The 21,655-nt window shown below is 56.7% G+C and overlaps 1 protein-coding gene and 1 long non-coding RNA gene across 6 annotated transcripts in view; one reads left to right on the top strand and one right to left on the bottom strand.

Annotated features, from left to right (window-relative positions):
* The window catches only part of Rilpl1 (Rab interacting lysosomal protein-like 1), a gene marked incomplete at its 5' end in the record, with an annotated part of 30,248 nt that continues 8,593 nt past the window's right edge, over positions 1 to 21,655 (top strand). For 4 of the 5 annotated variants that reach the window (XM_005403032.2, XM_005403033.2, XM_005403035.2 and 1 more), the window contains 7 exon segments: positions 1 to 330; positions 5,467 to 5,617; positions 8,911 to 9,030; positions 12,861 to 12,979; positions 13,432 to 13,653; positions 20,088 to 20,263; positions 21,389 to 21,481. In XM_005403032.2, coding sequence (XP_005403089.1) covers positions 22 to 330; positions 5,467 to 5,617; positions 8,911 to 9,030; positions 12,861 to 12,979; positions 13,432 to 13,653; positions 20,088 to 20,263; positions 21,389 to 21,481 — 1,190 coding nt within the window. 5 annotated transcript variants of the gene reach the window in all.
* Positions 896 to 1,991, bottom strand: LOC106146500. Its single transcript, XR_001230956.1, has 2 exons — positions 1,807 to 1,991; positions 896 to 1,702 (listed from the first exon to the last, which is right to left on the bottom strand). It is a non-coding gene; the product is annotated as an uncharacterized LOC106146500 (long non-coding RNA).

Genomic DNA, 21,655 nt, shown 5'->3' on the forward strand with positions numbered 1-21,655 from the left:
CGGGCGGGCGCCGGGGCGGCCATGGAGGAGGAGCGGGGGTCGGCGCCGGCGGCCGAGTCCGTGCTGGAGAAGAACGTGGCCGAGCTGACCGTCATGGACGTGTACGACATCGCGTCGCTCGTGGGCCACGAGTTCGAGCGGGTCATCGACCAGCACGGCTGTGAGGCCATCGCGCGCCTCATGCCCAAGGTCGTGCGCGTCCTGGAGATCCTGGAGGTGCTGGTCAGCCGCCACCACGTCGCGCCCGAGCTGGACGAGCTGCGCCTGGAGCTGGACCGGCTGCGCGTGGAGCGGATGGACCGCATCGAGAAGGAGCGCAAGCACCAGAAGGTGGGCGCGCGGGGACCCCGGCCTGGCGCTCGGACCTGAGTTCTGAGCGGCTTTAAGAGCTGTGCGGCCTGGGCCACGTTGCCTAACCTGTCTGTGCGCGGGGTCCCCCTCCGTCCGACGTCCATCGCCCAAGACCCACCTGCTAGGAGTCAGACGCGGGGAGGCGCTTAGGCAATATTCTTCAGTCCAGAAATGAAATAGGCCCCCACCCCGCGCCCTCCGAGATGCCCACGGTGGGACGCAGCCGCTGTCAGGACCTGCCCCAGGCTCGGAGTCCCCGGGTTCATCGTTGCCACCTTCTCCCAGGTGGGCCCCGTCTAACCTCCACCCAGGGGGCGTCCCCCGGCCCGGCCTGTGCTTTAATCCGCCCAGAGCTCGGAGAGGGACGATTAGCTTCCTCCGACAGAAGAGGAAACCGCAGGTCCGAGTGTGGGGAGGGATTTGTCCCAAGTCGGTGACGAGTCCCATCCCACTAGGGAGGTGACTGTCCCCCACCGCTTGATCTGGGCAGTAGTTTTGAGGCCGGTGGCTGTGCCAGGAGCAGGCGCCTCTCCGAGTCGGGACGTCCCCGTGGTCTGGGCGTCCCACAAGGTGCCCTGAGGAGGAAGTGTGGTTTCCTGCCCAAACCTCAGCCCTTCCCAGCCAGGATGGGAGGAAACGCCGTTCCTTGGGGGACCAGGGTGCGGGAGCAGGCCCAGGCTTGCTGTGTGACCTCAGGAAATACTCTTGGCCTCTCTGAACCTCCCTGGCCACCATCACGTGTTGTCCCCTCTGAAGGAACCATGCGTTTTCAAGGAAAATGGCCAAATCTCGCCAGACAGTCTTGACCGAAGGGCAACCTGGTTGGTGGGGGTTGAGAGCTTGGGTTGCACGGAGTGCCTAGGCCCGGGGTGGGGAGGAAACTTGAGGTGTAGTTGGGTAGCATTGCCAGGGTGGTGCAGGAAGCCTGGACATTCCTCATTCCCCAGGAGCAGGGACTTTGCAGCCAGACAGCCCGTTTGCAGAGCCCACCCCCGCAGGCTGGACGCAAATCCCCCAGCGGCCCTGTGCCTCAGTTTCCTCAGCCATCGAGGGGGATGACCATGGTCCCTGTGTTGAGGGCTGCGAAGGGCAAGAGGGTCAGAACACCCAAACCCTGGGCAGCACTGTCCAGCAGGGGCCCTGCCGCTTAAGCTGCTGTAGGCCTGGAGAAGCTCCCCAGGGGCTAACAGGGCCAGGGGCTTTGCCCCGTCACACGGCGGAAGTCATGGTGGCAGCTCCGTCCTGGTCACTAGAGGTCGTGGGCCTGCAGGAGGGTGGTGTCAGCAGAGGCACTTGTGGGGCACTTGTTGCTCTGGAAGTGGATACCTCCTCCTCGCTCCCAGGCCAGGGCCTGTTTGTAAACACGGGAGGAGCTCAGGCCAGGGTGGGATCCGGCCTCACCACCAGGCCCCTTCCCTGGTGTCCCCTCTCCCAGTAACCCGGCTCACCACTCACGCGAGGCCACAGGGCTGTCATGTTGTCTGGTTATGCAGTCTGCAACCGTGTTGACAGTCCCCAGCGTGCAAAAGGGCCCTCCTTCGGGGTGTGGGTGATGCAGAAAAGAGCAGAGCTGGTCTTGTGTCAGCTGGCAGGAGGGTGGCCAGGGTGGCAGGAAAAAGACACAGTAGTCTTTAGGAAGAGTGACGGTGTGGCTGTGGTTACATGGAATGTAAACAGCCTGGGGTGTTCATAGAGTCATTCAACAAATGTGTTTCTTGCGCACGTGTTTTTTTTTGTTGTTTTGTTTTGTTTTTTTTGTCTTTTTGAGACAGGGTCTCGCTATGTAGTTCAGGCTGACCTTGAGCTCACTTTATAGCCCAGGCTGGTCTCAAACTTGCAACAATCCGCCTGCCTCAGCCTCCTGAGTGCTGGGATTACAGGCGTGCGCCACCACTCCCAGTCTTTATTTATTTTTTTAATTTTGTTTTCTTATTTTTTGGTACCAGGAATCGAACTCATGACCTCAGGCTTGCCAGGCAAGCGCTTATGCCACTGAGCTACATCCCCAGCCCCTCTTGCGCACTTGTTATATACCCGGCACTGTGCTGGGCTCTAAAGAGACAGGGCCGTTCTGTAGAAGTAGAGTGTGGCTTGCTGAGCTCATAGGAAGAAACAGCGAGATTAATTTTAGTGCATCTTATAGAACCCCGCAGATGAGGATATTTTCACCCCAACATATTCTGTGTAAAGACCGTCAGCGAGGTATTTGGCATTCTTTTTTTCCCCACCATATCTCTGAAATCTGGTGTGTGTTTAACCCCCACTGGATGATTAATCCACACCAACCACTTCTGCTTTCTTGTTTTTTGGAGGCAGGGTGCCACCAAGTAGTTTAGGCTGATTTTGAACTTAAAGCAGTCCTTCTGCCTCAGCCTCCCAAGGGCTGGAGTTACAGGCATGCACCACCAGGCCAAGCAGGAGGTAGATTTTTAGACATCAGTTTATAATTAGTGCTACAAAGGAACTAAAGGGAGGAGATGTGAAACAGCCTGGCTAGCCTGCAGGTGAGATGTGCATGAGGCAGAGGTGCCAACCACAGAGAGATCTGGGGAGAGGGTCCAGGCAGGTGATGGCAGGTGCAAAGGTCCTGGGGTAGGTCAAGTTTAGAAGGTCAGTGGGGCTGGGGCAGTGTGGGAAAGAGGAGTCGGGCAGGGGTGAGGCTGGACATGTTGGGCCTTGTGACTGGAGAAAGTTGGAAAGAAGGCGTAGTTGATGAATCAGCGCTACCTGCTCAGGCTCTCAAGGCAGGATTAAATTCTCCATAGTCAGCTCTGAGGCAGGAACCAAAGAAACCAAACACTAACACAGACATTAGTGCATAGAGAGAACAGGAAAAAAGAACCTAGCTTGGTGTGGTGGTACAGACCTATAATCACAGCTACATGGGAGGCTGAGGCAGGACAATTGCCCTGGGCAATTTACAGAGACCTTGTCTCAAAAATAAAATAGGCTGGGGATGTAGCTCAGTGGTTTCATCCCCAGAAGCACACGTGGGAAAAAACTCCAACCCCTGCGTATTCAAGTCAGTGTCAGGTCCTGCAGCTGCTGTAACACTGTAGTGCTGGCACAGTGGCTCCAAACAGCGGATGTCTGGCCCTGGGGTGAGCATACTGACGTGGGGTAAGGCTGTAGTGGGCGTGTTTGGATAAAGTCTGCAGGTCACACGTTAGAAACAGGTTTTCCTGGGTTAACATCAAGGTGTCAGGGCTGGGGCTGTAGCTCAGCAGTAGGGTGTGTGCCAAACGTGTGCCAGGCACTGCAAAAAAGGAGAGAAATTGGGTGTCAGGAGGCTGAGGCAGGAGAATCGTTGTGAGTTTGAGGCCAGCCTGAGCTCCATAGTGAGTTCAAGGCCAGCCTGAACTGCTTAGTGAGACCCTGTTTCACACTTCCCCCACAAAACCCCAGTGATAATAATTGTCAGGAAGGCTGTGGTCCTTTGGGGCACTCCAGAGGAAGACCTGTTTTTTCTCTCTCCTTTCTTTTTCTCTTTTCTTTTTTTTCTCTCTTTTGCTTTCATGTTTGTTTTTTGAGACAGGGTCTTGCTATGTAGTCCAGGCTGGCCTCGAACTCATGGTGATCCTCCTGCCTCAGCCTCCCAGTTGCAGGGATCACAGGTATGCTCTGTCATGCCGTGCTAGGAAGCCCCTTTCCCTTTTCCAGCCCCCGTGTCCCTGGGCTGTGACCCCTTCCTCTGCCTTCAAAGCCAAGGTGAAGGGTCCTCCAGTCTTCCTGCTTCCGTGGCCAGTGGTCTGTAGCTCTGGCTCCCCTGCCTCCACCATAGGGATCCTGTGATCTCACAGGTCCCAGGGATCCATGTCCCCCATCTCCACACCCTTGACCTAGTCACATCTGTGAAGCCCCTTTGCTCCTCAGATCACCGCGGTCCGGTCCAGGGCCACTGCGCTGACGTTCAGGGGCTGCCTTGCTGAGTGGGCGCGGAGAGGGCCCGCCAGGAGGGCCGGGCTCACTGTCCATCAGCTCATCCCTCCACTTCCTTTCTGGGGATTTTGAGACAAGGTCATGCTGTGTAGTCCAAACTTGCCTTGAACTCATTGTGTATTCCACGCTGGCCTCAAACTCTTGGTGATCCTCCTGCCTCAGCCTCCCAAGTGCTGGTCTCACAGGTGTGCACCACCGCACCCAGACTCATCCCACTGCTTCCGACTCTGATTTTCCTCTTCCCCTCCCCTGGTGGCCTTGAGCCCGCTGCAGGTGTGCTTAGTTTATTCCTCTGGCATTGCCAGTGCCACCGGCTTCCTGGCCGGGGAAGTTGGGGACGTATTTAGAAGATGAATGGAGGAGGAGGTGACGCTGACCATCCGGCCTCCTGGCCTCTGTGACAAATGGTAGGAGGAGCAGAGCCCAGGAGACTCCTCCTCGCCTCTCCCGGTGCCAGGCCTGTGGCCAGCACTTTACGTGGAGCCACCGTTTAACCCTCCGGCCGCCCCCAGGGGAGCACACTGCACTGTGCTCCTCATTCCCGGGGCACCAGAGGTGGGATGACTGTCCCGCCACCAGCTAGGGAGCGGCAGAGATGGAGACAGGATTCACACCCGGGTTGACACGCTGGAGTCCATGCCTTCGACCCCCATGTGTGTCAGGCAGCAGCGGTTCTATCTCCTGAACAGTTTCCACTCTTACAAATATACCTTAGCCGGATGTGGTGGCGCATGCCTGTGATCCTAGCGCTTGGGAGGCTGAGGCAGGAGGATCTTGGAGAGCTCTAGGCCGGCCTGGGCCACTGCTCCTGGTTTTGGACCAGTTTCACTCGCCCTCACGTCCACTGTGTGAGCCTGAAAGTGGTCCCCAGCTGAGCCCCGAGTGCTTGACCAAAGGACAGTGGCGCTGTCACCTGGGCATCCCGGCCCGTCTGTACCCTCTTTGTCCCATGGAAATGGTTTGTCAAGTGTCTGCGGGGAGATCAGGCTTCAGAACCCCAAGAGGTATTGGGAGTCCGGGCTGCTCCTCCACCACACAGCTCACAAGTACGGAGCCCATTTGAAACCGTCTCAGGGTAGATGCAGGGGGCAGCCCACAGAGGCCCCAGCTGCTCCCGCTGGCCATGTGGGTGAGGCCACTCCCTGGGCAGGCTGGAACCGAGTGTCCGCCCTGCAGGAGCTGGAGCTGGTGGAGGATGTGTGGCGCGGGGAGGCGCAGGACCTCCTGTCCCAGATCGCACAGCTGCAGGAGGAGAACAAGCAGCTGATGACCAACCTCTCCCACAAGGACGTCGGCTTCTCGGAGGAGGAGTTCCAGAGGCACGAAGGTAGGGGACGCTGCGTCCTGTGAGCACCTTGATCACACCGTGCCTGCACTTGCATTTCCCAGCTCCTGTTGTTCCTTTTGTTTATTTTATTTTATTTTTTGTCTTTTTGAGACAGGGTCTCGCTATGCACTTCAGGCTGGCTTTGAACTCACTTTGTAGCCCAGGCTGGTCTCGAACTCACAACGATCTTCCTGCCTCAGCTTCCCAAGTGCTGGGATTACAGGCGTGCGCCACCACACCCAGCTGTTCCTTTTGTTTATATCCTCATCTGGCAGGGAGAAATTGTCCTGCCTCAGGTTACAGATGATGGTACAGAAATCTATTCCACATGCTGTTATGGGGCCCCCAATGTCAGACACTTCCCCCGGCCCTGGGACACAGACCCTGCCTTCCCCACCGCATTCTAGTGTGGAGCAAAGGCGATGTGTATTTGAACAGACAAATAGTCAGGTTCTGCATATTCGAAGAACTGAAGCAGGGGCATCTGAGAGCAACCTGGGGCTTCTTTAGGGACAGTCGTGGAGGAAGTCACAGCAGGGCCCTAAAAATGTGATAGAGTGAGCCGTGCAAGTGGCTTTGGCCAGGGGAAGTGCAAAGGCCCTGGGGCACAAGGAGCACTGAGGGAAACCAAGACAGCCAGAGGGTGGCTGAGGTCGGGGATTGAATTTTATTCTAGTGTGCTAGGAAGACAAAGCCTTCTTTTTGTTGTTGTTTTGTTCTTGGTATTGGGAATTCAACCTGGGGCCTCCACACCGAGCTACACCTCCAGCTCTTTTATATTTATTTTGAAACAGGGTCTGTCTTGCTAAGTCACTGAACTGCCCTAGGCTGGACTCGATCTTGAGATCCTCCGGGCCGGGCCTCTGCTGACGGCTGGTGATAAGAAGACTCAGTGGCGTTTGGTTCCCTGGGTCCTGCCAGCTGCCTCCGAACCAGAGCCCCCCTGTGGTCCCGCAGCCCGAGGAATGTCAGGGTCACCTCTGTAGCCCATGCAAACTTCCTGGGTCCCCACGTGAGCCCCTGCTTGTTGGTAGAATGGAGAAGGATTTGTAGGGTCCTGAACTCAAGATCTGGCACTGTCACCTCTGTGAGGGCTACGGGAACCAAGGAAAAGGGCAAAGCTACGTCCAGGTCTGGAATTCTTTTTTTTTCCTTTTGTCTCTTTTGTAGAAATGTGACTAGTGCAATGGAATCAAAAGGGTTTTTTGTTTTCTTTTGAGACAGGGTCTCACTCTCACTATGTATATAGTTCAGGCTGGCCCTGAGCTCAGTGTGGAGCCCAGGCCGGCCTGGAACCCTCGGGATCCTCCTGCTTCAGCCTCCTGAATGCTGCACACCACCACACTCAGCCTATTATCCCCATTTTTTTTTTTTTTTTTTTTTTGTGACAGGGTATCGCTATGCAGTTCAGGCTGCCCTTGAGCTCACTTTGTAGTCCAGGCTGGTCTCGAACTCACAATGATCCCTCAGCCTCCCGAGTACTGGGATTACACTGGGATTACAGGCGTGCGCCACCACACCCGGCTATTATCCCCTTAATGATGTTAATCTCGTATGCGAATGTGGCCATTTAGCAAAATTAAGAAATCAGAATGGGTAAATAGTTACTAAATTCTCTTCAGATGCTGGGCCTATTGGCCGAGGCAGGTGGACCACTGTGAGTTTAAGGCCAGCGTGGGCTACATAGTGAGTTTCAATCAGTCTGAACTACTTAGGAGCACCCTGTCTCAAAAAACAGTGTTTGGATGTGACTGGTTTAGATCAATCTCCTTCTGCTATTCCTGGATCCGATCTAGGGGGTCACACTGGATTTTTGCGATTTCTCTGTTCCTGATGTCATGCAGAATTTGCGTATTGGTGTGGACTTGCTGCTGCCTGTTGGGGAGCAGGCAGGGCCTGCCTGGGGTTGAAAGTTCTGCCCCCTGGATGCCAGCTTGGGGCGGCTCCGCCCTTGCCCGCAGGCAGCTCTGTGCCCTGGGGGCTTGGGCATCAGGGTCTGATGAGCTGCGTGGTCGACCTCCCTCGCCTGGGGAAAATTTGCTCTTATTTGTTTAGCAGCAGCTTTCTTGAGACACCTTGCCCAAGTCACAGGATTCACGGCTCGTAGGGGACGGTTCAGCCGTCTTCAGCGTAGTCACACAGCTGTGCGGCCAGAGCACAATCGTAGAACTCTTCATCGCTTTTTCAGCTGGGGGTGCAGCGCAGTGGCCAGCGCTGGCCAGGTGCGCACAAGGCAGTGACCAGCTGCGTCCCACCTGGCCCCTCCATGCACAACCTCTAGCCCGCCTTTTCTCTGGACGTGCCTGTCCTGGACAGTTCGTAGCAGTGGAATCAGATACCATGTGGTTTTTTGTGTTTGTCTAGCTGCTGTCTGCCGAGGAGAGGATGCTGGGAATTGAACCTAAGGCCTTCATATGGAACTACACTCCCAGCCTTTCTTTCTTTCTTTTTTTTTCGTTTTCAGAAAGGGTCTCCCTAAGTCTCCCTAAAGAAACACATGGCACGAAAGTGAACTTCATTAAAGACCCCTTTGCCGTCTGCTTGGTTTTTGTTTTTTTGACGGGGCTCACCATGTAGTATAGGCTGGCTTTGAACTTGTGGAGATCCTCCTGTCTGGCTGTGTCACTATCTTTTTGTCTGTGACATTTCTGCAGGGCACATGCAGGTGACTTGGGGACTCTTCTGCCGGCCCAGTGAAGCCCCAGAGGCCCGGGGAGCCGCTGGCCGGGCAGGTCCTGGCTCCTATGTGCAGCGCATAGCCTCCCCCATGGGTGCTGGGAGCTTGCTCTGCCCCCATAGCATCCTGGTCCCCGCCGAGGTTGTCACACCACAGCCCATGCGGTGCGTGAGATCCAAGCTGCACTTAGCGGCAGCGTGTGGGACCATTGCTGCAGGGTGAGGTCTGAGGCCACCCACCGCCCATGTAGAGTGGGCAGCCGCCAGGCGCCTTCCTGGCTATGTCTGTGTTCATACAAACCTGGCAGGGACAAAGCGCAACACACGCCGGGCAGGTGAGGTCCTGGGAGGGGAAGTTGGGACCAGGTGAACAAGCACATGCCTGATAAAAGACCCAGTAGCGCAGCTGTCTGGTCTGTGCAGGTGGTGAGTTGGGGTGAGGGGTGTACCCAGAAGAGCCAGCCCTCGGCATGGGCCCTGTTGTGCGGTGCTGGGGATCAAACCTAGGAGCACCTCACCACCACTCTACCCCCAGCCCCTTAAAAATAATTTTATTTTGAGGCGGCATCTTGCAGGTTGCCCAGGCTGACCTTAAACCTTCGATCCTCCTGCCTCAGCCTCCCAGAGTGCTGGAATTACACGTGTGCCCAGCCAAGCATCCAGATTCAAACACACTTCCCTGGCCCCTGGTTTGGAACCCGTCTTGCCAGCTGGAGGGCAACAGAGGGAAACCACAGGTTAGCCCACGGGGCAGTGAATTGCAGGTATCCGTACCCTGGCTTGGGTGGGGCAAGGAGCCACTCAGGTTGGAGAAGGCCTCGCCGCAGGGAAGCAACTTAGCGACAAGGCTCAGAGGAGGTGGCCGCACGGGCACGTTCAGGGAAGCAGCGGCTTTGGTAAGAAGGGAGCGGGCGGCTTGAGTCTGTGTGTCTGTGCGTCTGTGCGTCTGTGCAGCCCCACAGAGCCAAAACTCTACCTTTTCAGCTGGAATCAATAAAACATGTTAGCAGGGTATTTTGCGTACCTTTTTTCATGTTAAGTCTCTGCAACCTGGTAGGCGGTGTGTGGGTGTAAATGTAGTGAGAATACGCGTAACATAAAATGCACCGTCTTGATTTTTTTTTTTTTTGTACTGAAGATTGAATCCAGGGCTTTTTTTTTTTTTTTTTGGTTTTTCTCTGGTACCGGGAATCGAACTCACGACCTTGCGCTTGCCAGGCAGGCACTGTGCCGCTGAGCTAAATCCCCAGCCCCAAACCCAGGGCTTTTACACCAGGCCATGTCACATGTGGTGATGGCCACATCACGAGCTTGGATCTCACTCATCACATGGGCTGTGGTGTGACAACCTCGGCGGGGACCAGGATGCTATGGGGGCAGAGCAAGCTCCCAGCACCCACGGGGGAGGCTATGCGCTGCACATAGGAGCCAGGACCTGCCCGGCCAGCGGCTCCCCGGGCATCTGGGGCTTCACTGGGCCGGCAGAAGAGTCCCCAGGTCACCTGCATGTGCCCTGCAGAGCCTTTTTTAGTTTTTATTTTGAGACAAGGTCTTTTTGAGTCGCGCAGTCTGGGCTCACACTTGGAATCCTTCTGCCTCAGCCTCTCATGCCCAAGGCTGGGAATACAGCTCAGGGGCATAAGTGCTTGCCTGGCAAGCCTGAGGTCATGAGTTCGATTCCCAGTACCAAAAAAAAAAAAAAAGACACCATGCCCAGCTTAGTTTAGTCATTTTGATGCACTACTTAGTAGCAATAAATACATTTACATTGTAGTTGTGGGGAGTTCCCGTTTTTTGGGGGGTGGGGAGCAGTACTAGGGGTGGAGCCCCTAGCATTGAGCTCCGTCTCCAGCCCTCTTTTTATTTTGAGAAGGATCTCACTAAGTTGCCCAGGCTGGCTTGGAACTTTTGATGCTCCTGCCTCAGCCTCCTGAGTAGCTGGCATTATGGGCTTAAGCCAGTGTGAACAGTGGGAGCTGAGCTTTCTCCGGTAGAGCCCCAGCCAGACGTGCCTGCTGAGGAGCAAAGGGACGCGGGGTGTAACCAGAGGCCCCCAGGACCTGCATACTGTGCGGTCTACTGCAAGCACTCAGCTCAACAGCAGGGGGGGCGGGTACTGGAGGGAGGGTCGTTGTCACTATCTTGTCACCAGTGCCACCATCATTGTCATCATCATCTGTATTATCATTATTGTTATTATTTGGTATAGAGGATTGAACCCAGGGCCCTGGCACTTAGCTACACCCCCAGCTCTGCCTTCCTTTCTTTCTTGCTTGCTTTCTGAGATAGTGTCTTGACAAGTTGCTAAGTTGCCCAGGCTGGGCTCAAACCTGTGACTCTCCTGCCTCAGCCTCCCCTGTGCTGGGATGATAGGTGTGTACCACCATGCCTGGTATGGGCTCACTTCATGAGCACAGTGGTGTCAGGAAGGTGGAGTATGGAGGGGACATAAATAAACCCATTTTGCAGACCACCAAATAGAGACTCACATGAAAACTACAGCTGTGTACATAGTGGCTGCCTGCACCTGTCCCCTGGTGGGGAGGTGGCCTGGTGTCATAGCCAAGAAGACCTGGGTTTCAGTCCCAGCACTGGGACATTGAACAGTCTGTCTCTGGGCCTCAGTTTTCTGTATCTGTAAAGTAGGCCTGGTGTTAAAGCAATAGCAGGGGGGGAAAAGGCCTAGTGTGGTGGCACATGCCTATATTCCCAATACTGAGGCGGAGAATTCCTCAAATTTCAGATCAACCTGGTCTACATAATGAGTCCAAGGCCAGCTTGAACTACATAGCAAGACCATGTCTCAAAAAAACAAAACAAGGGGCTGGGGATTTAGCTCAGCGGTACAGCACCTGCCTGGCCAGTGCAAGGTGGTGAGTTCGATTCCTGATACTGGAAAAAAAAACAAAAAACAAAACAAAACAAAACACTCTAAATAAATGAAAGCAACGGCAGAGACAGTAACACCCACTTCCAGGGCTGGCAGGGGAAGACAGCCGGCCTATCCAGGGACCCTCCCTGGGGACTGTAGGGGAGGGCCAGTCCCTGTCCCCTCTTCCAGCCCTGGAATGCAGGGATGCCTGAGCTGGGCCAGCTGTGCTCCAGAGCTGTCACTGTGGCATCCCAAGCACTGCATACTTTGCAGACATGCAGGCTGCTGGCAGGGGCTGGGGATGTGCAGGGGTAGGGGACAGATCAGGGTAGGCTGGAGCCACTCAGGGAGGGCATCACCCCAGTTCTCTTCCTGGGGGTGTGGCAGCAGGGCCATGTGTCCTCTGCGTCCTGGGAGCTGAGGCGGATGAATGTCCCTCATCCCTGTGGTGGAGACTGGGCTGGGCTGAGCTGAATGACCTGCCATGCCAAGGCCCCATCTCTGGAGCCTATGGCGTCACCGGAGTGCCACATCTGCAGAGGTGATGGTGAGAGAGGGCCTCTGCCCTGGGTCACGCCTGGGGCCCTAGAGGTGTCACGTGTGTGCTTATGATACGGAGGCAGAGAGTGACACAGAGGAGGGGAGAGCTCATGTGACCAGTGACAAGGGACCATAGAAGAGAGGCACAGTTGTTCTGAGCTCTGATGGGGGTGAGCCCTGGTGACGTCAGGCTGACTTTGAACTTTTGGCTTCTGGAATGATAGAAAGTTAAGTTTCTGATGGTTTAAGCTACAAATTTTTTTTTTGTTTGTTTGTTTTTTTTTTGTTTTTCTCCGGTACCGGGAACCGAACTCAGGACCTTGCGCTTGCCAGGCAGGCGCTTTGCCGCTGAGCTAAATCCCCAGCCCCAAGCTACAAATTTTTTGTTTGTTCTCTAGGTTGGTTTTGAACAGGGTTTCGTTCTGTAGTCCAGGCTAGCTTTAAACTCACAGTGATCCTCCTGCCTCAGCCTCCCAAGTGTTGGGATTACAACCGTGCGCCGCCACACCTGGCATAAAGCTACCAGATTTGTTGACCATTTGTACTGTGGGCACCGGAAGGTCACACGGCGCCAGTCACTCACCGGCTCCCCTAAGGGGCACCTGCTGTACATAGTGCTGGGTGAGGCTCAGCGAGGTGACAGGAACTCTGGGCCTCGCCTCTGCCCCTGAGGCCTCCCCCAGGCGTGCATAGGGTGCAGGTGGCCCAGCAGGAACAAGCAGCACCTGGACAGCAGCCCTGCCCCTCTGGGTGCAGGGTGGGGTGCAGTGATTCTCCGGCAGCCGCTAGCGCCCTGGGCAGGCACAGGCAGCCACGGAGGCGAGGCAGCCCGGGCCACCTGCCAGAGGAGGCTCCGGCCGGGCGCTGGGCTGTGTCGCCACCTGCTAAGGATGGAATGCTTGAGATTCCTGGTTGCTGTGACGAGTGGCACGAAGGTGACGAGGGCAGGATGATGAGATGCTAACGGGGTGGCAGGGACACGACACGGGAGGGGCAGAAGGGACAGTGAGTGAGCCCCGCGGGCGGCGGGTGGGTCCGGGGGCCTCGGCAGAGGAAACCTCAGGGCCGGAGGAGGGGGCGGGGACGCATGGGCGTGGCTCGCCGAGGCCCCGCCCAGGCCCGCGGTGGGCGTGGCTCACCCCGCCCCGCCCCCAGGCATGTCGGAGCGGGAGCGGCAGGTGATGAAGAGGCTGAAGGAGGTGGTGGACAAGCAGCGAGACGAGATCCGCGCCAAGGACCGCGAGCTCGGCCTGAAGAGCGAGGACGTGGAGGCTGTAAGTGTCGCACCCTAAGGCTCCGTTCCTTGGGCTGGGGACAGGACGTCCCGCCCCCGGCTGGGTGGCCCAGACGACGCAGCGGGTCTCCTGGCGGAGCCGGAGAGGTAGCAGCCCCGCCCGTGACCGGTCCCGAGGCCGCCCCCAAACCCAGCAGCGCCTCCCCGCTGCCACTGTCAAAACCTGTGGCTTCTGTCTGTTGGAAAATTGTCCTGTCGTAACGTATGAATTCTAAGGAGACGCTGAGCTTCCACCTGCCCTAAAATCACCACAGCGTATGCTGTATACAAGTCGCCCCTCTTGCGTGTCAGCCCGGTCACAGGATGTAGACATACCACCAATAAAAATGTTCACAGCGCGCGTCGCACAGCTGGAGATGGTTTGCTTTTGTGCAGTGCACAACCTGAGCTGCTCTGTGGCAGCCCTGTGCAGTGGCTTCTGTGTCTTTGCAGCTGCAGCAGCAGCAGACCCGGCTAATGAAGATCAACCATGACCTTCGGCATCGGGTCACTGTGGTGGAGGCGCAGGGAAAGGCCCTGATTGAGCAGAAGGTGGAGCTGGAGGCAGATCTGCAGACCAAAGAGCAGGAGATGGGCACCCTGCGGGCGGAACTCGGCAAGCTTCAGGAGAGGCTGCAGGGCGAGCTCAGCCAGAACGGGCAGGAGGAGCCCGAGGTGAGCAGGAGTGGTGCCCAGCTGTGGGAGGGGTGCACTGCCTCGATTTCCCCATCCTGCTTAAGAGGCTGGGAGGGGTGGAGCCAGCTGCCGGCTGAGGACACATGGCTGGGCAGGGAGAGCCAGGCTGCAGCCCAGGACCCCCAGCTTCTGGTGGGAGGTGATCAGCACAGTGATGGTTCCCAGGTACCTGACACCCCTTCACCCATCCATGCATTCATCGATGCATTCGTCCATCTGTCCACCCATTCGGATGGGCGCCAGCCGTGCAGCAGGCTTGGGACGGTGAGCAAAGCACCGAGCTGCCCCGTGCACACAGAGCCCCCAGCTGCGCATGGAGGCGGGCTCAGGGGTCGCACAGGACCCAGAGGTGTCAGGACAGCACACACGGCAGGGGTTGTGCAGAGGGATAAACCAAGGTGTAGTGGAGCACAACTCCACCCTCAAGGGGGATGTGGGAGCCTGGCCTAGAGGTGCACACCTGTCATCCCGGCGCTCTGGAGACTGAGGCGGGAGGATTGCTCTGAGCTCAAGTCCAGCGTGGGCAACTTAGTGACTTAGCAAGACCCTATCTCAAAAAGTGGCTGTGGATGTAGCACATAGCAGAGTGATGGAAATGTTCTGGAATGAGATAGTGGTGCTGGTGTACAGCTCGGTGTTCTGGAAACCCTGAGCTTTATACAGATGTCACAGTGTGTGAAAGACACCTGGGTCTGTGAAGAACCCGGCTCCTGCCTGAAGGAGGAGCACAGAGCCAGCTCTGGTGTCGCCAACGGCCTGAACATGGCAGCCAGGTGGCCTGGTTTAAGTCTAGGTCCTGCGCTTCCTTCCTCAGTGGCTATGTTATTAGCTTGTCTCTGCCTCAGTTTTCTCCCATAATAATAGGAATAAGGGCTGGATCTGATGGTGCCCATGTGTAGTCCCAGCTGTTCGGGAGGCTGAGGCAGAAGGATCAGGAGTTCTGCATAGTGAGTTCAAGGCCAGCCTGAACTGCATAGCGAGACCCTGTCTTAGAAAAACAGAGAAAAAAACTAAAAGCTGGATGTGGAGCTGCTCGCCTGTAATCCCAGCACTTTGGGAGGCTGAGGCAGGAAGATTTCAGAGTTTGAGGCCAGTGCGAAGAATTCAGTGACTTAGCAAGACCCTGTCTTAAAATAAAAAGGACTGAGGCTAAATGTAGCTCAATGGGAAGGCCCTGGGTTCAGTCCCTCATAGCCAAACAACAGATCCAGAATAATAAATGTTTTCCCCCAAACTGTTACAGCAGTTAGATAGCTTGGTTCCTGTGGAGTCGCTGTTCACTGTTACATCACCATTACAGTCTGGGGGTCAGAACAGCTCCAGGAGGTGCCCGAGGGAGAGAGTGAACTGGGGGGCTGAGCCCTGGGCCACGGGCATGCAAAGGCCCTGTGGCAGAAGCTGCAGTGTGGTGCAGGAAGTGTGAGGGATGTGCATGGCTGGTGTGCAGAGTGGGGAGTGGAGGTCCAGACGAGGTCAGAGCGGTGATCAGAGAAGAGAGGAGTCCTGGCTTTCACCTGAGGCCCTTGCTGGGTGCTATGGGTCTGGTGTGGGAGCTCCATGTGGCAGCATCCCAGCCCCCACCCCCACCAGACCTGTCTCTTTGTCTCTCTGCCTTTGTGGTGCTGGGAGCCAGGGCCTCAGACGGGGCACCCCGTGGAGCTGCCTGACACTCTAGAGGTGCACTGTGCGGGGACCTCCTGACCCACATCCCCTGCTCTCCACTGTGAGGGTGTCCTTCTCTAGCAGGCTCTTGTCACAGTGTGTCCCTTGGTGCTCAACCAGCTCATCAACCCCAGTGGGAAGAAATTGACTGGACCCTAGAAGAAAGTGGGGGACAGTTTTTTACGCTGAGACAAGAGTCTCTCTGAATTGCCCATGCTGTCCTTGAACCTGCGATCCTCCTGCCTAAGCCTCCCAAGAGGACTGCGGTAACAAGTGTGCGCCACCGTGCCTGGCTTTCATCGTGTTTTTATTTTTTATTTATTTATTTTTGAGACAGGGTCTCCCTATGCAGTTCAGGCTGGCCTTGAGCTCACTTTGTAGCCCAGGCTGGCCTCAAACTCACAATGAACCTCCTGCCTCAGCTTCTCAAGTGCCAGGATTACAGGCATGCACCACCACGACCAGCTCTTCATCATGTTTTTAAAGTGAGGGCTGGTGGCTGGCATGTGGAGCCAGGTTTGTGAGCATCCTGAGCTTGTGCCTGTTGGCCCCAGAGTCCCCAAGTGTAACCACAACACAGTTGTCCCTCTGCAGTGCCAGGGGCCGTGTCAGAGGCTGCTCACGGGCACTCTGATAAGCCCGGCAGCAGGAGCAGCCTCTTTGATACCTGGTCTCCCGGGCCTGCCTGTCAAGCAGCCAGGCTGTAGACTCTCCCTTGAGCTGTGCCCAGGCAGCCCCCGGGGACCAGTGAGCAGGCGATCACCCAAGCTACCTGGCGTCCCTCATGGAATAAGCCTAGAAGGCTTCGATCGCCTGATGCTGTCCTGGACTCTGGCTGCCATGGTGCCTGGCGTTCATGGGCGGTTGGGCCCAAAGGCAGGAAGCCACACACCTGATGGGCCTCCCCCAAGGGGATCAGGCCCAGAAAAGAGCTGGCCTTTGGCAGAGAAAAGAGCTCAGGGCCAAGGAAGCCCCTCTGGGGCACTGACATGGACAGCCCACCATGGGGCCAGAGCCACAGCAGCCCTGGGTGTGTCCAGAGGACCCTGATGTGGGGGGGTATGGGTGCTTAGGGACAACACTGTGTCACTGAGACCTGGAGGGGACGTGAAGGCCCGGGAGAAGCCCTGCCCAGAGCCTCCTAGGGCCTGCCTGTCCCCACTGCAAGCAGACCCCTGGCGGATGGCCCCTTGGGGACACGAGAGCCAGGTCTCCAGGAGTGGCAGGACCAGGGCCATCTGCCCGCCATGGGGAGGCAGAGTGTGACCTGAGGCTTGGGGCCACAGCAGAGGCCAGACAGCGAGGGAAAGGGGCAGGGAGGGAGCTCGTCGGCCCGGGGAGCATGGGCCAGGGCAGCCCAGGCTTCAGTAAGTTTCTAAAGTGAGGACCCAGACGGAGACTTTGGTACGAAATCGCCTGATCTTAAACATGCAGCAGCTCAGTAGATGAGGTTAGATTTTCACTGCGAATTAAACCGAAGACCTTCACGCTTTCGACACGCTCAGCACCCATTTTGCATTTTGGGGCAGGGTCTGGCTATGCCAGTAGGCTGGCCCTAAACTCACTGTGTTTGGAACCCAGGCTGGCCCTGAACTTCCAACAATCCTGCCTCAGCCTCCTGAGTGCTGTGATTACAGGCGCCTTTTTAAACTTTTTTTTAAATTTTTTGAGACAAGGTGACGCTAAGTTACTATGTTGCCTGAGCTGGGCTTGAATTTATGCCCCTCCTGCCTCAGCCTCCCAGAATGCTGGGATTGGAGGTGTGGACCACCATGACTGGCCAGTAGATTTAGAACACAGTGAGGACCCAACCAAATGCGAGACACAGGTGTGACCTGAGGGCCCCCATTTTGCCTCTGGTGCTGTTTTTGGCAAACTCCTGCACAGCATCAGGCCCCCACAGTGAGATCATCCTGATTCTGCTTCTGCACTTCCCAAGCTGCTATTCAGGTGCATCCTCTCCTCACTCCAGCATCCGAATCTCCTCCCAGCACTGAGCTCCGCCACGGGGAGCCGCAGAGTCAGTGCCTTGTAAGCATCAGGGAAAGGTAGATACCCGCAGGAGTGCTCCGCAGGCCCCCAGCCGAGGAAGAGCCCGGAACCGCATTCTTGGCGCCTGCTGTGTGCCTGAGGTGCAGACCAGGGCTGAGTCTGCGGCTGGGGTGGCGTGGGAGCGGCCCGGAGGTGTGGAGTGGGGACTGAAGACAGGACTGTCATCCTGATAGCGTCGCGGCTCCTCCTCCACCGCGGCCGTGGCTCTTCTGTCACCTGATTTGCCTGTGGGTGGTGTCTGCTTTCAAGTGTCCCTTCCCAGAACGGCCTGTCCCAGACTCCAGGAGAAGCGTCTTGGCTCTGCCTGCTGGAGCATGGGTGTCTTGGCCTTGTGCCAGCGTCCGGCCGGAGTTCCAGGTCCCTGTGCCACTGTGGGCTGTTTGGGGCCTAGGCAGGGTATCTGTTTCTGCCCACTCCCCTGTCCCACAGCTTTCCTGCTGCCGTCCCAGCCTCTGCCCGCTCCTTCTAGGTGACCGTGGCACAGGGTCACAGGGTACACGTGACACTGTACTGCCTTGACTGCATGGCCCCTGCAGATTTGGCAGGGTGACTTAGGGACAGTTTGCAGATCCGTTGCTATCAAAGAAAATAGCAACTGGGCCAGGTGTGGTGGCACTGCACAGCTGTAATCGTTGCTGTCTGAGAGGCTGAGGCAGGGGGATTGCAAATTCAAGCCCAGCCTGGGCAACTTAGCTACTTTGTAGGATCCTGTCTCAAATTTTTGAAAGTTTAAATTTAAAAAGAGCTGGGGATATAGCTCAGTTCAGAGGCTCTGGGTTCAATCCCTAGTACCACATACAGACACAAGAGGAAATGGGGTGGGGGTGTAGCTCAGGGGAGAGCTTGTGCTTAGCATGCATGATGACCTGGGGGCAATGGAATTCCAGGAACTGGGACCCTGGGGCACTGCTGGCGTAGACAAAAAATCCTACAGCCACTGCAGGAAAACAGACATGGTAAAGTGAACTCAGAGTCACTGCCCACTGTGGTGGCCACACCTAGCATTGGGGAGGCTGAGGCAGGAGGATCACTGTGAGTTCAAGGTCAGCCTGAGGTAATAGTGAGTTCAGACCAGCCTGAACTATATATACCAACGTATTGTTGGGCATCGTGGCACACGCCTGTAATCCCAGCACTCGGGAGGCCGAGGCAGGAGGATCCTTGCGAGTTTGAGACCAGCCTGGGCTACAAAGTGAGCTCAAGGCCAGCCTGAACTACATAGCGAGACCCTGTCTCAAAAAGACAAAAAACAAAACAAAAATAAACCAGAGTTAGAGTCCCCATGAGACCCAGCCGCTCTGCCTTGGGTGTACATCAACAGAATGGGAAACTTGTGTTCAAACAGACACATGCAAAGGAAGGTTCTTAGCATCGCTCTTCACAGTGGCCAAAAGGTGGCCACAACCCAGGCGACCCCCCATGGAGCAGCTACTACCCTGCCGTGGGAAGGGAAGTTGTACCAGGTGCGGCAGTGCACACCTGTCAGTCACCACTCGGGAAGCTGAGACAGGAGGATTTTTATTTTATTTTTATTTTGCTGTGTAGCTGGGCTCCATAGCAAAAGCCTGTCCAAAAAAAAAAAAAAGAGGATAGTTTCCCGCAACACGGATGAGCTAGGAAACCTGACGCCAAATGACAGGACACAAAGGCCACGAAGTGCATGATGCTGTTGTTGGGAAATGTCCAGGGTAGGCAGAGCCACAGAGGCGGAAAGCGGGTGGTGCCGGGCCCAGGGGGACAGCGGGTGACCGCTTGGTGAGCGCTGCGTGTCCTTGTGTGGTGAGAATGTTCTGGATTAGATGAGGCGCTGCACCACCTGACGAACCTACTCTGTGCCCGAGCTGGGCACGTTGAAGGGGACGGCAGAGCAGGCAGCATTCTGTGAGCCCCACACTTCAAGGAGCAAGGCTTCCGAGTCTGGAAGGTCTGGGGGCCCATCCCGGGCAAGTGACTCAGCTGAAGCTGGGACCCATCGGTGACATTTGTGTTGATGAAATATTTCTTTTTTTTCTTTTGGTTTTTGAGATAGGGTCCCCCTATGCAGCTCAGGCTGACCTCAAACTTGTGGAAATCCTCCTGCCTCAGCCTCTGGAGGCTGAGTCACCGTGACAGGCATGTGTCACCATGCTTGGCTGCACTGATAAAAAATTTCTAAGTTTGACCCCTTCCAGAGCTTCCACCAAACTCCAAGGCAAGATGCCGAGAGCCTCTGGGGAGGAAAGGCTTGGCCACAGGGCCCAGTGCGGTTGTAAATATGCGGGGTTTCATGAAGTGACGGGGAGGGGCGGAGAACTGAGCTCGGGCTGCGGTTCCAGTCACTGCTGGATTCGCGCTGCTCTTAGTGACACTATGGGAGAGAACCCCGAGAAGGATGCCTGGGCAGGTGGATGACGGGGGTGCCGTGGAGGCGTGGCGTTTTTCCTCTTGGGGCGCATCCAAACAGCTTTGTAACAGAAGCCTGGGACCTGGGGGAGGCGTGGGGATGCAGGGCTGGCTGCAGAAGGGGGCAGTGAACAGGTGGCCGCCACCTCCTATCTCCGGAGGGAACTGTGCAGAGCTCCGGCAAAGTCCGCCCCCAGGGCTGAAAATAGCACCCCAGGCAAGCTGCTCTCGGGGAGGTGGGATGGGCCGCAGTGTGGGTGCCGCGGGCGCAGGTCGGGCCACCAGCAATTCATCAGGGGCATCTCTGCCTCCTGCAGACAGAGCCGGGCACAGAGGAACGCGTGTCAGACGATGCAGAGAAGGCTGCTGTGGACCCCAAGGACCCCAGCCGCCCCCGGTTCACGCTGCAAGAGCTGCGGGATGTGCTGCATGAGAGGAACGAGCTCAAGGCCAAGGTGTTCCTGCTGCAGGAGGAGCTGGCCTACTACAAGAGGTGCGCGGCCCCTGCCGCCCGGGGCAAGCCAGTTCTCCGTGTCCGCTCGGGTGCTGAGCCACACGCACAAGCTCACCCTCCCTTTCTGAAACGCAGGGCTACAGCATTTTCTTTATTGAGAGCGTGGCCCCTAGCCTTGAACTCAGAGTTCACCTTGCACAGTTCTCCTTAGCGCACGGAAGGTGCACAGCTGTCCGTGGAGGGGAGAGCCAGGAGGAGGGACAGGAGTGCTGGAGGTGGTCACTGCTTCAGCGGGGAAGTCTGGTGCAGAGAAAATAATCACGTATCACCCGGAGAGGGCCGAGGCAGAAACGTGCACGGGCGGCGGTGCTGGGTCGCGGCCTTGTGTGCAGGCCAGATAAAGACACGAGGCATGGGCAGCTTGCTTTCGGAGGAAGAAGCCCAACGGTGCAGACAGGCACTCCGCAAGGACAGGAGGTGGGAAGTACTGTGGGACGAGCATGCCTTGAAGGCGCGGCCTAGCCTGGCTCACAGTTCCAGAGGCCCCAGTCCCTGGTCCCAGGCTCCCAGACGGAGCAGCGTGGCCAAAGGGTTGGTGGAGCAAAGCCGCTCACTAAATGGTGTCCAGGAAGCTGAGTAGGGAGCAGTGCCAGAAAGGGACCAGATAGATCCCCAGGTCACGCCCCCACAACCACGCAGACACACCCAGGAGGCCCCACCCAGTGCTCTCAGTGGACAAGCAAGGTCACTCAGTCTCAGAGTGATTCCATCTGGCTGGAGGCAGAGTTAACTGGAAGTAGACTTGAGAGCCTGGCACGGTGGCGCACACCTGTAATCCCTGTACTCAGGAGGGCAGAGGGATCACCTCAAGTTTGAGGCCAGCCTGGCTATGTAGTGAGTTGAAGGCCAGCCCCTCATGCAGATGATGTCAGGGCAGAGGCCACTGTTACCACCTTCCTGGGCCTCCTAATCTCACCCACCCTCTCGACCCTCAGACAGCACGCTTCTGGAGTATTCCAGTTCTCATAGATTTTTCTTTGGTACTGGGAATTGAACTCAGGGCCTTGCCTTGCCAGGCAGGTGCTGTGTTGCTGAGCTGTATCCCCGGCCCCACAGATTTTTTCTTTTGACTCATTTTATCTCTTACTTTTCAACTCTTTCCAGTGAAGAAATAGAAGAGGAGACCCGCATACCCCAGCCTGTACCTGCTGCACACCCGAGACTGTCCCCGCAGCCCGAGTCCGGCATCAAGCGGCTGTAAGTGACACGCTTCTGACTCTAAACATGCCGGGGGAGGGGGCTTCCTGCGACCTCCGACTTTAGCCCCTGGCCCCCGACTCCGGGTTCATCTCTTACTGGATGCTGAGCTCCTCCTGGGGTCTCTGGACGGAGAGGTTTGGGAGTGCTGGGGGGACCTGTAGCTGGTGCTCC

Source organism: Chinchilla lanigera, unplaced genomic scaffold (genome assembly GCF_000276665.1).
Source record: "Chinchilla lanigera isolate Chin_1 unplaced genomic scaffold, ChiLan1.0 scaffold00081, whole genome shotgun sequence".
Classification (NCBI taxonomy): Eukaryota; Metazoa; Chordata; class Mammalia; order Rodentia; family Chinchillidae; genus Chinchilla; species Chinchilla lanigera.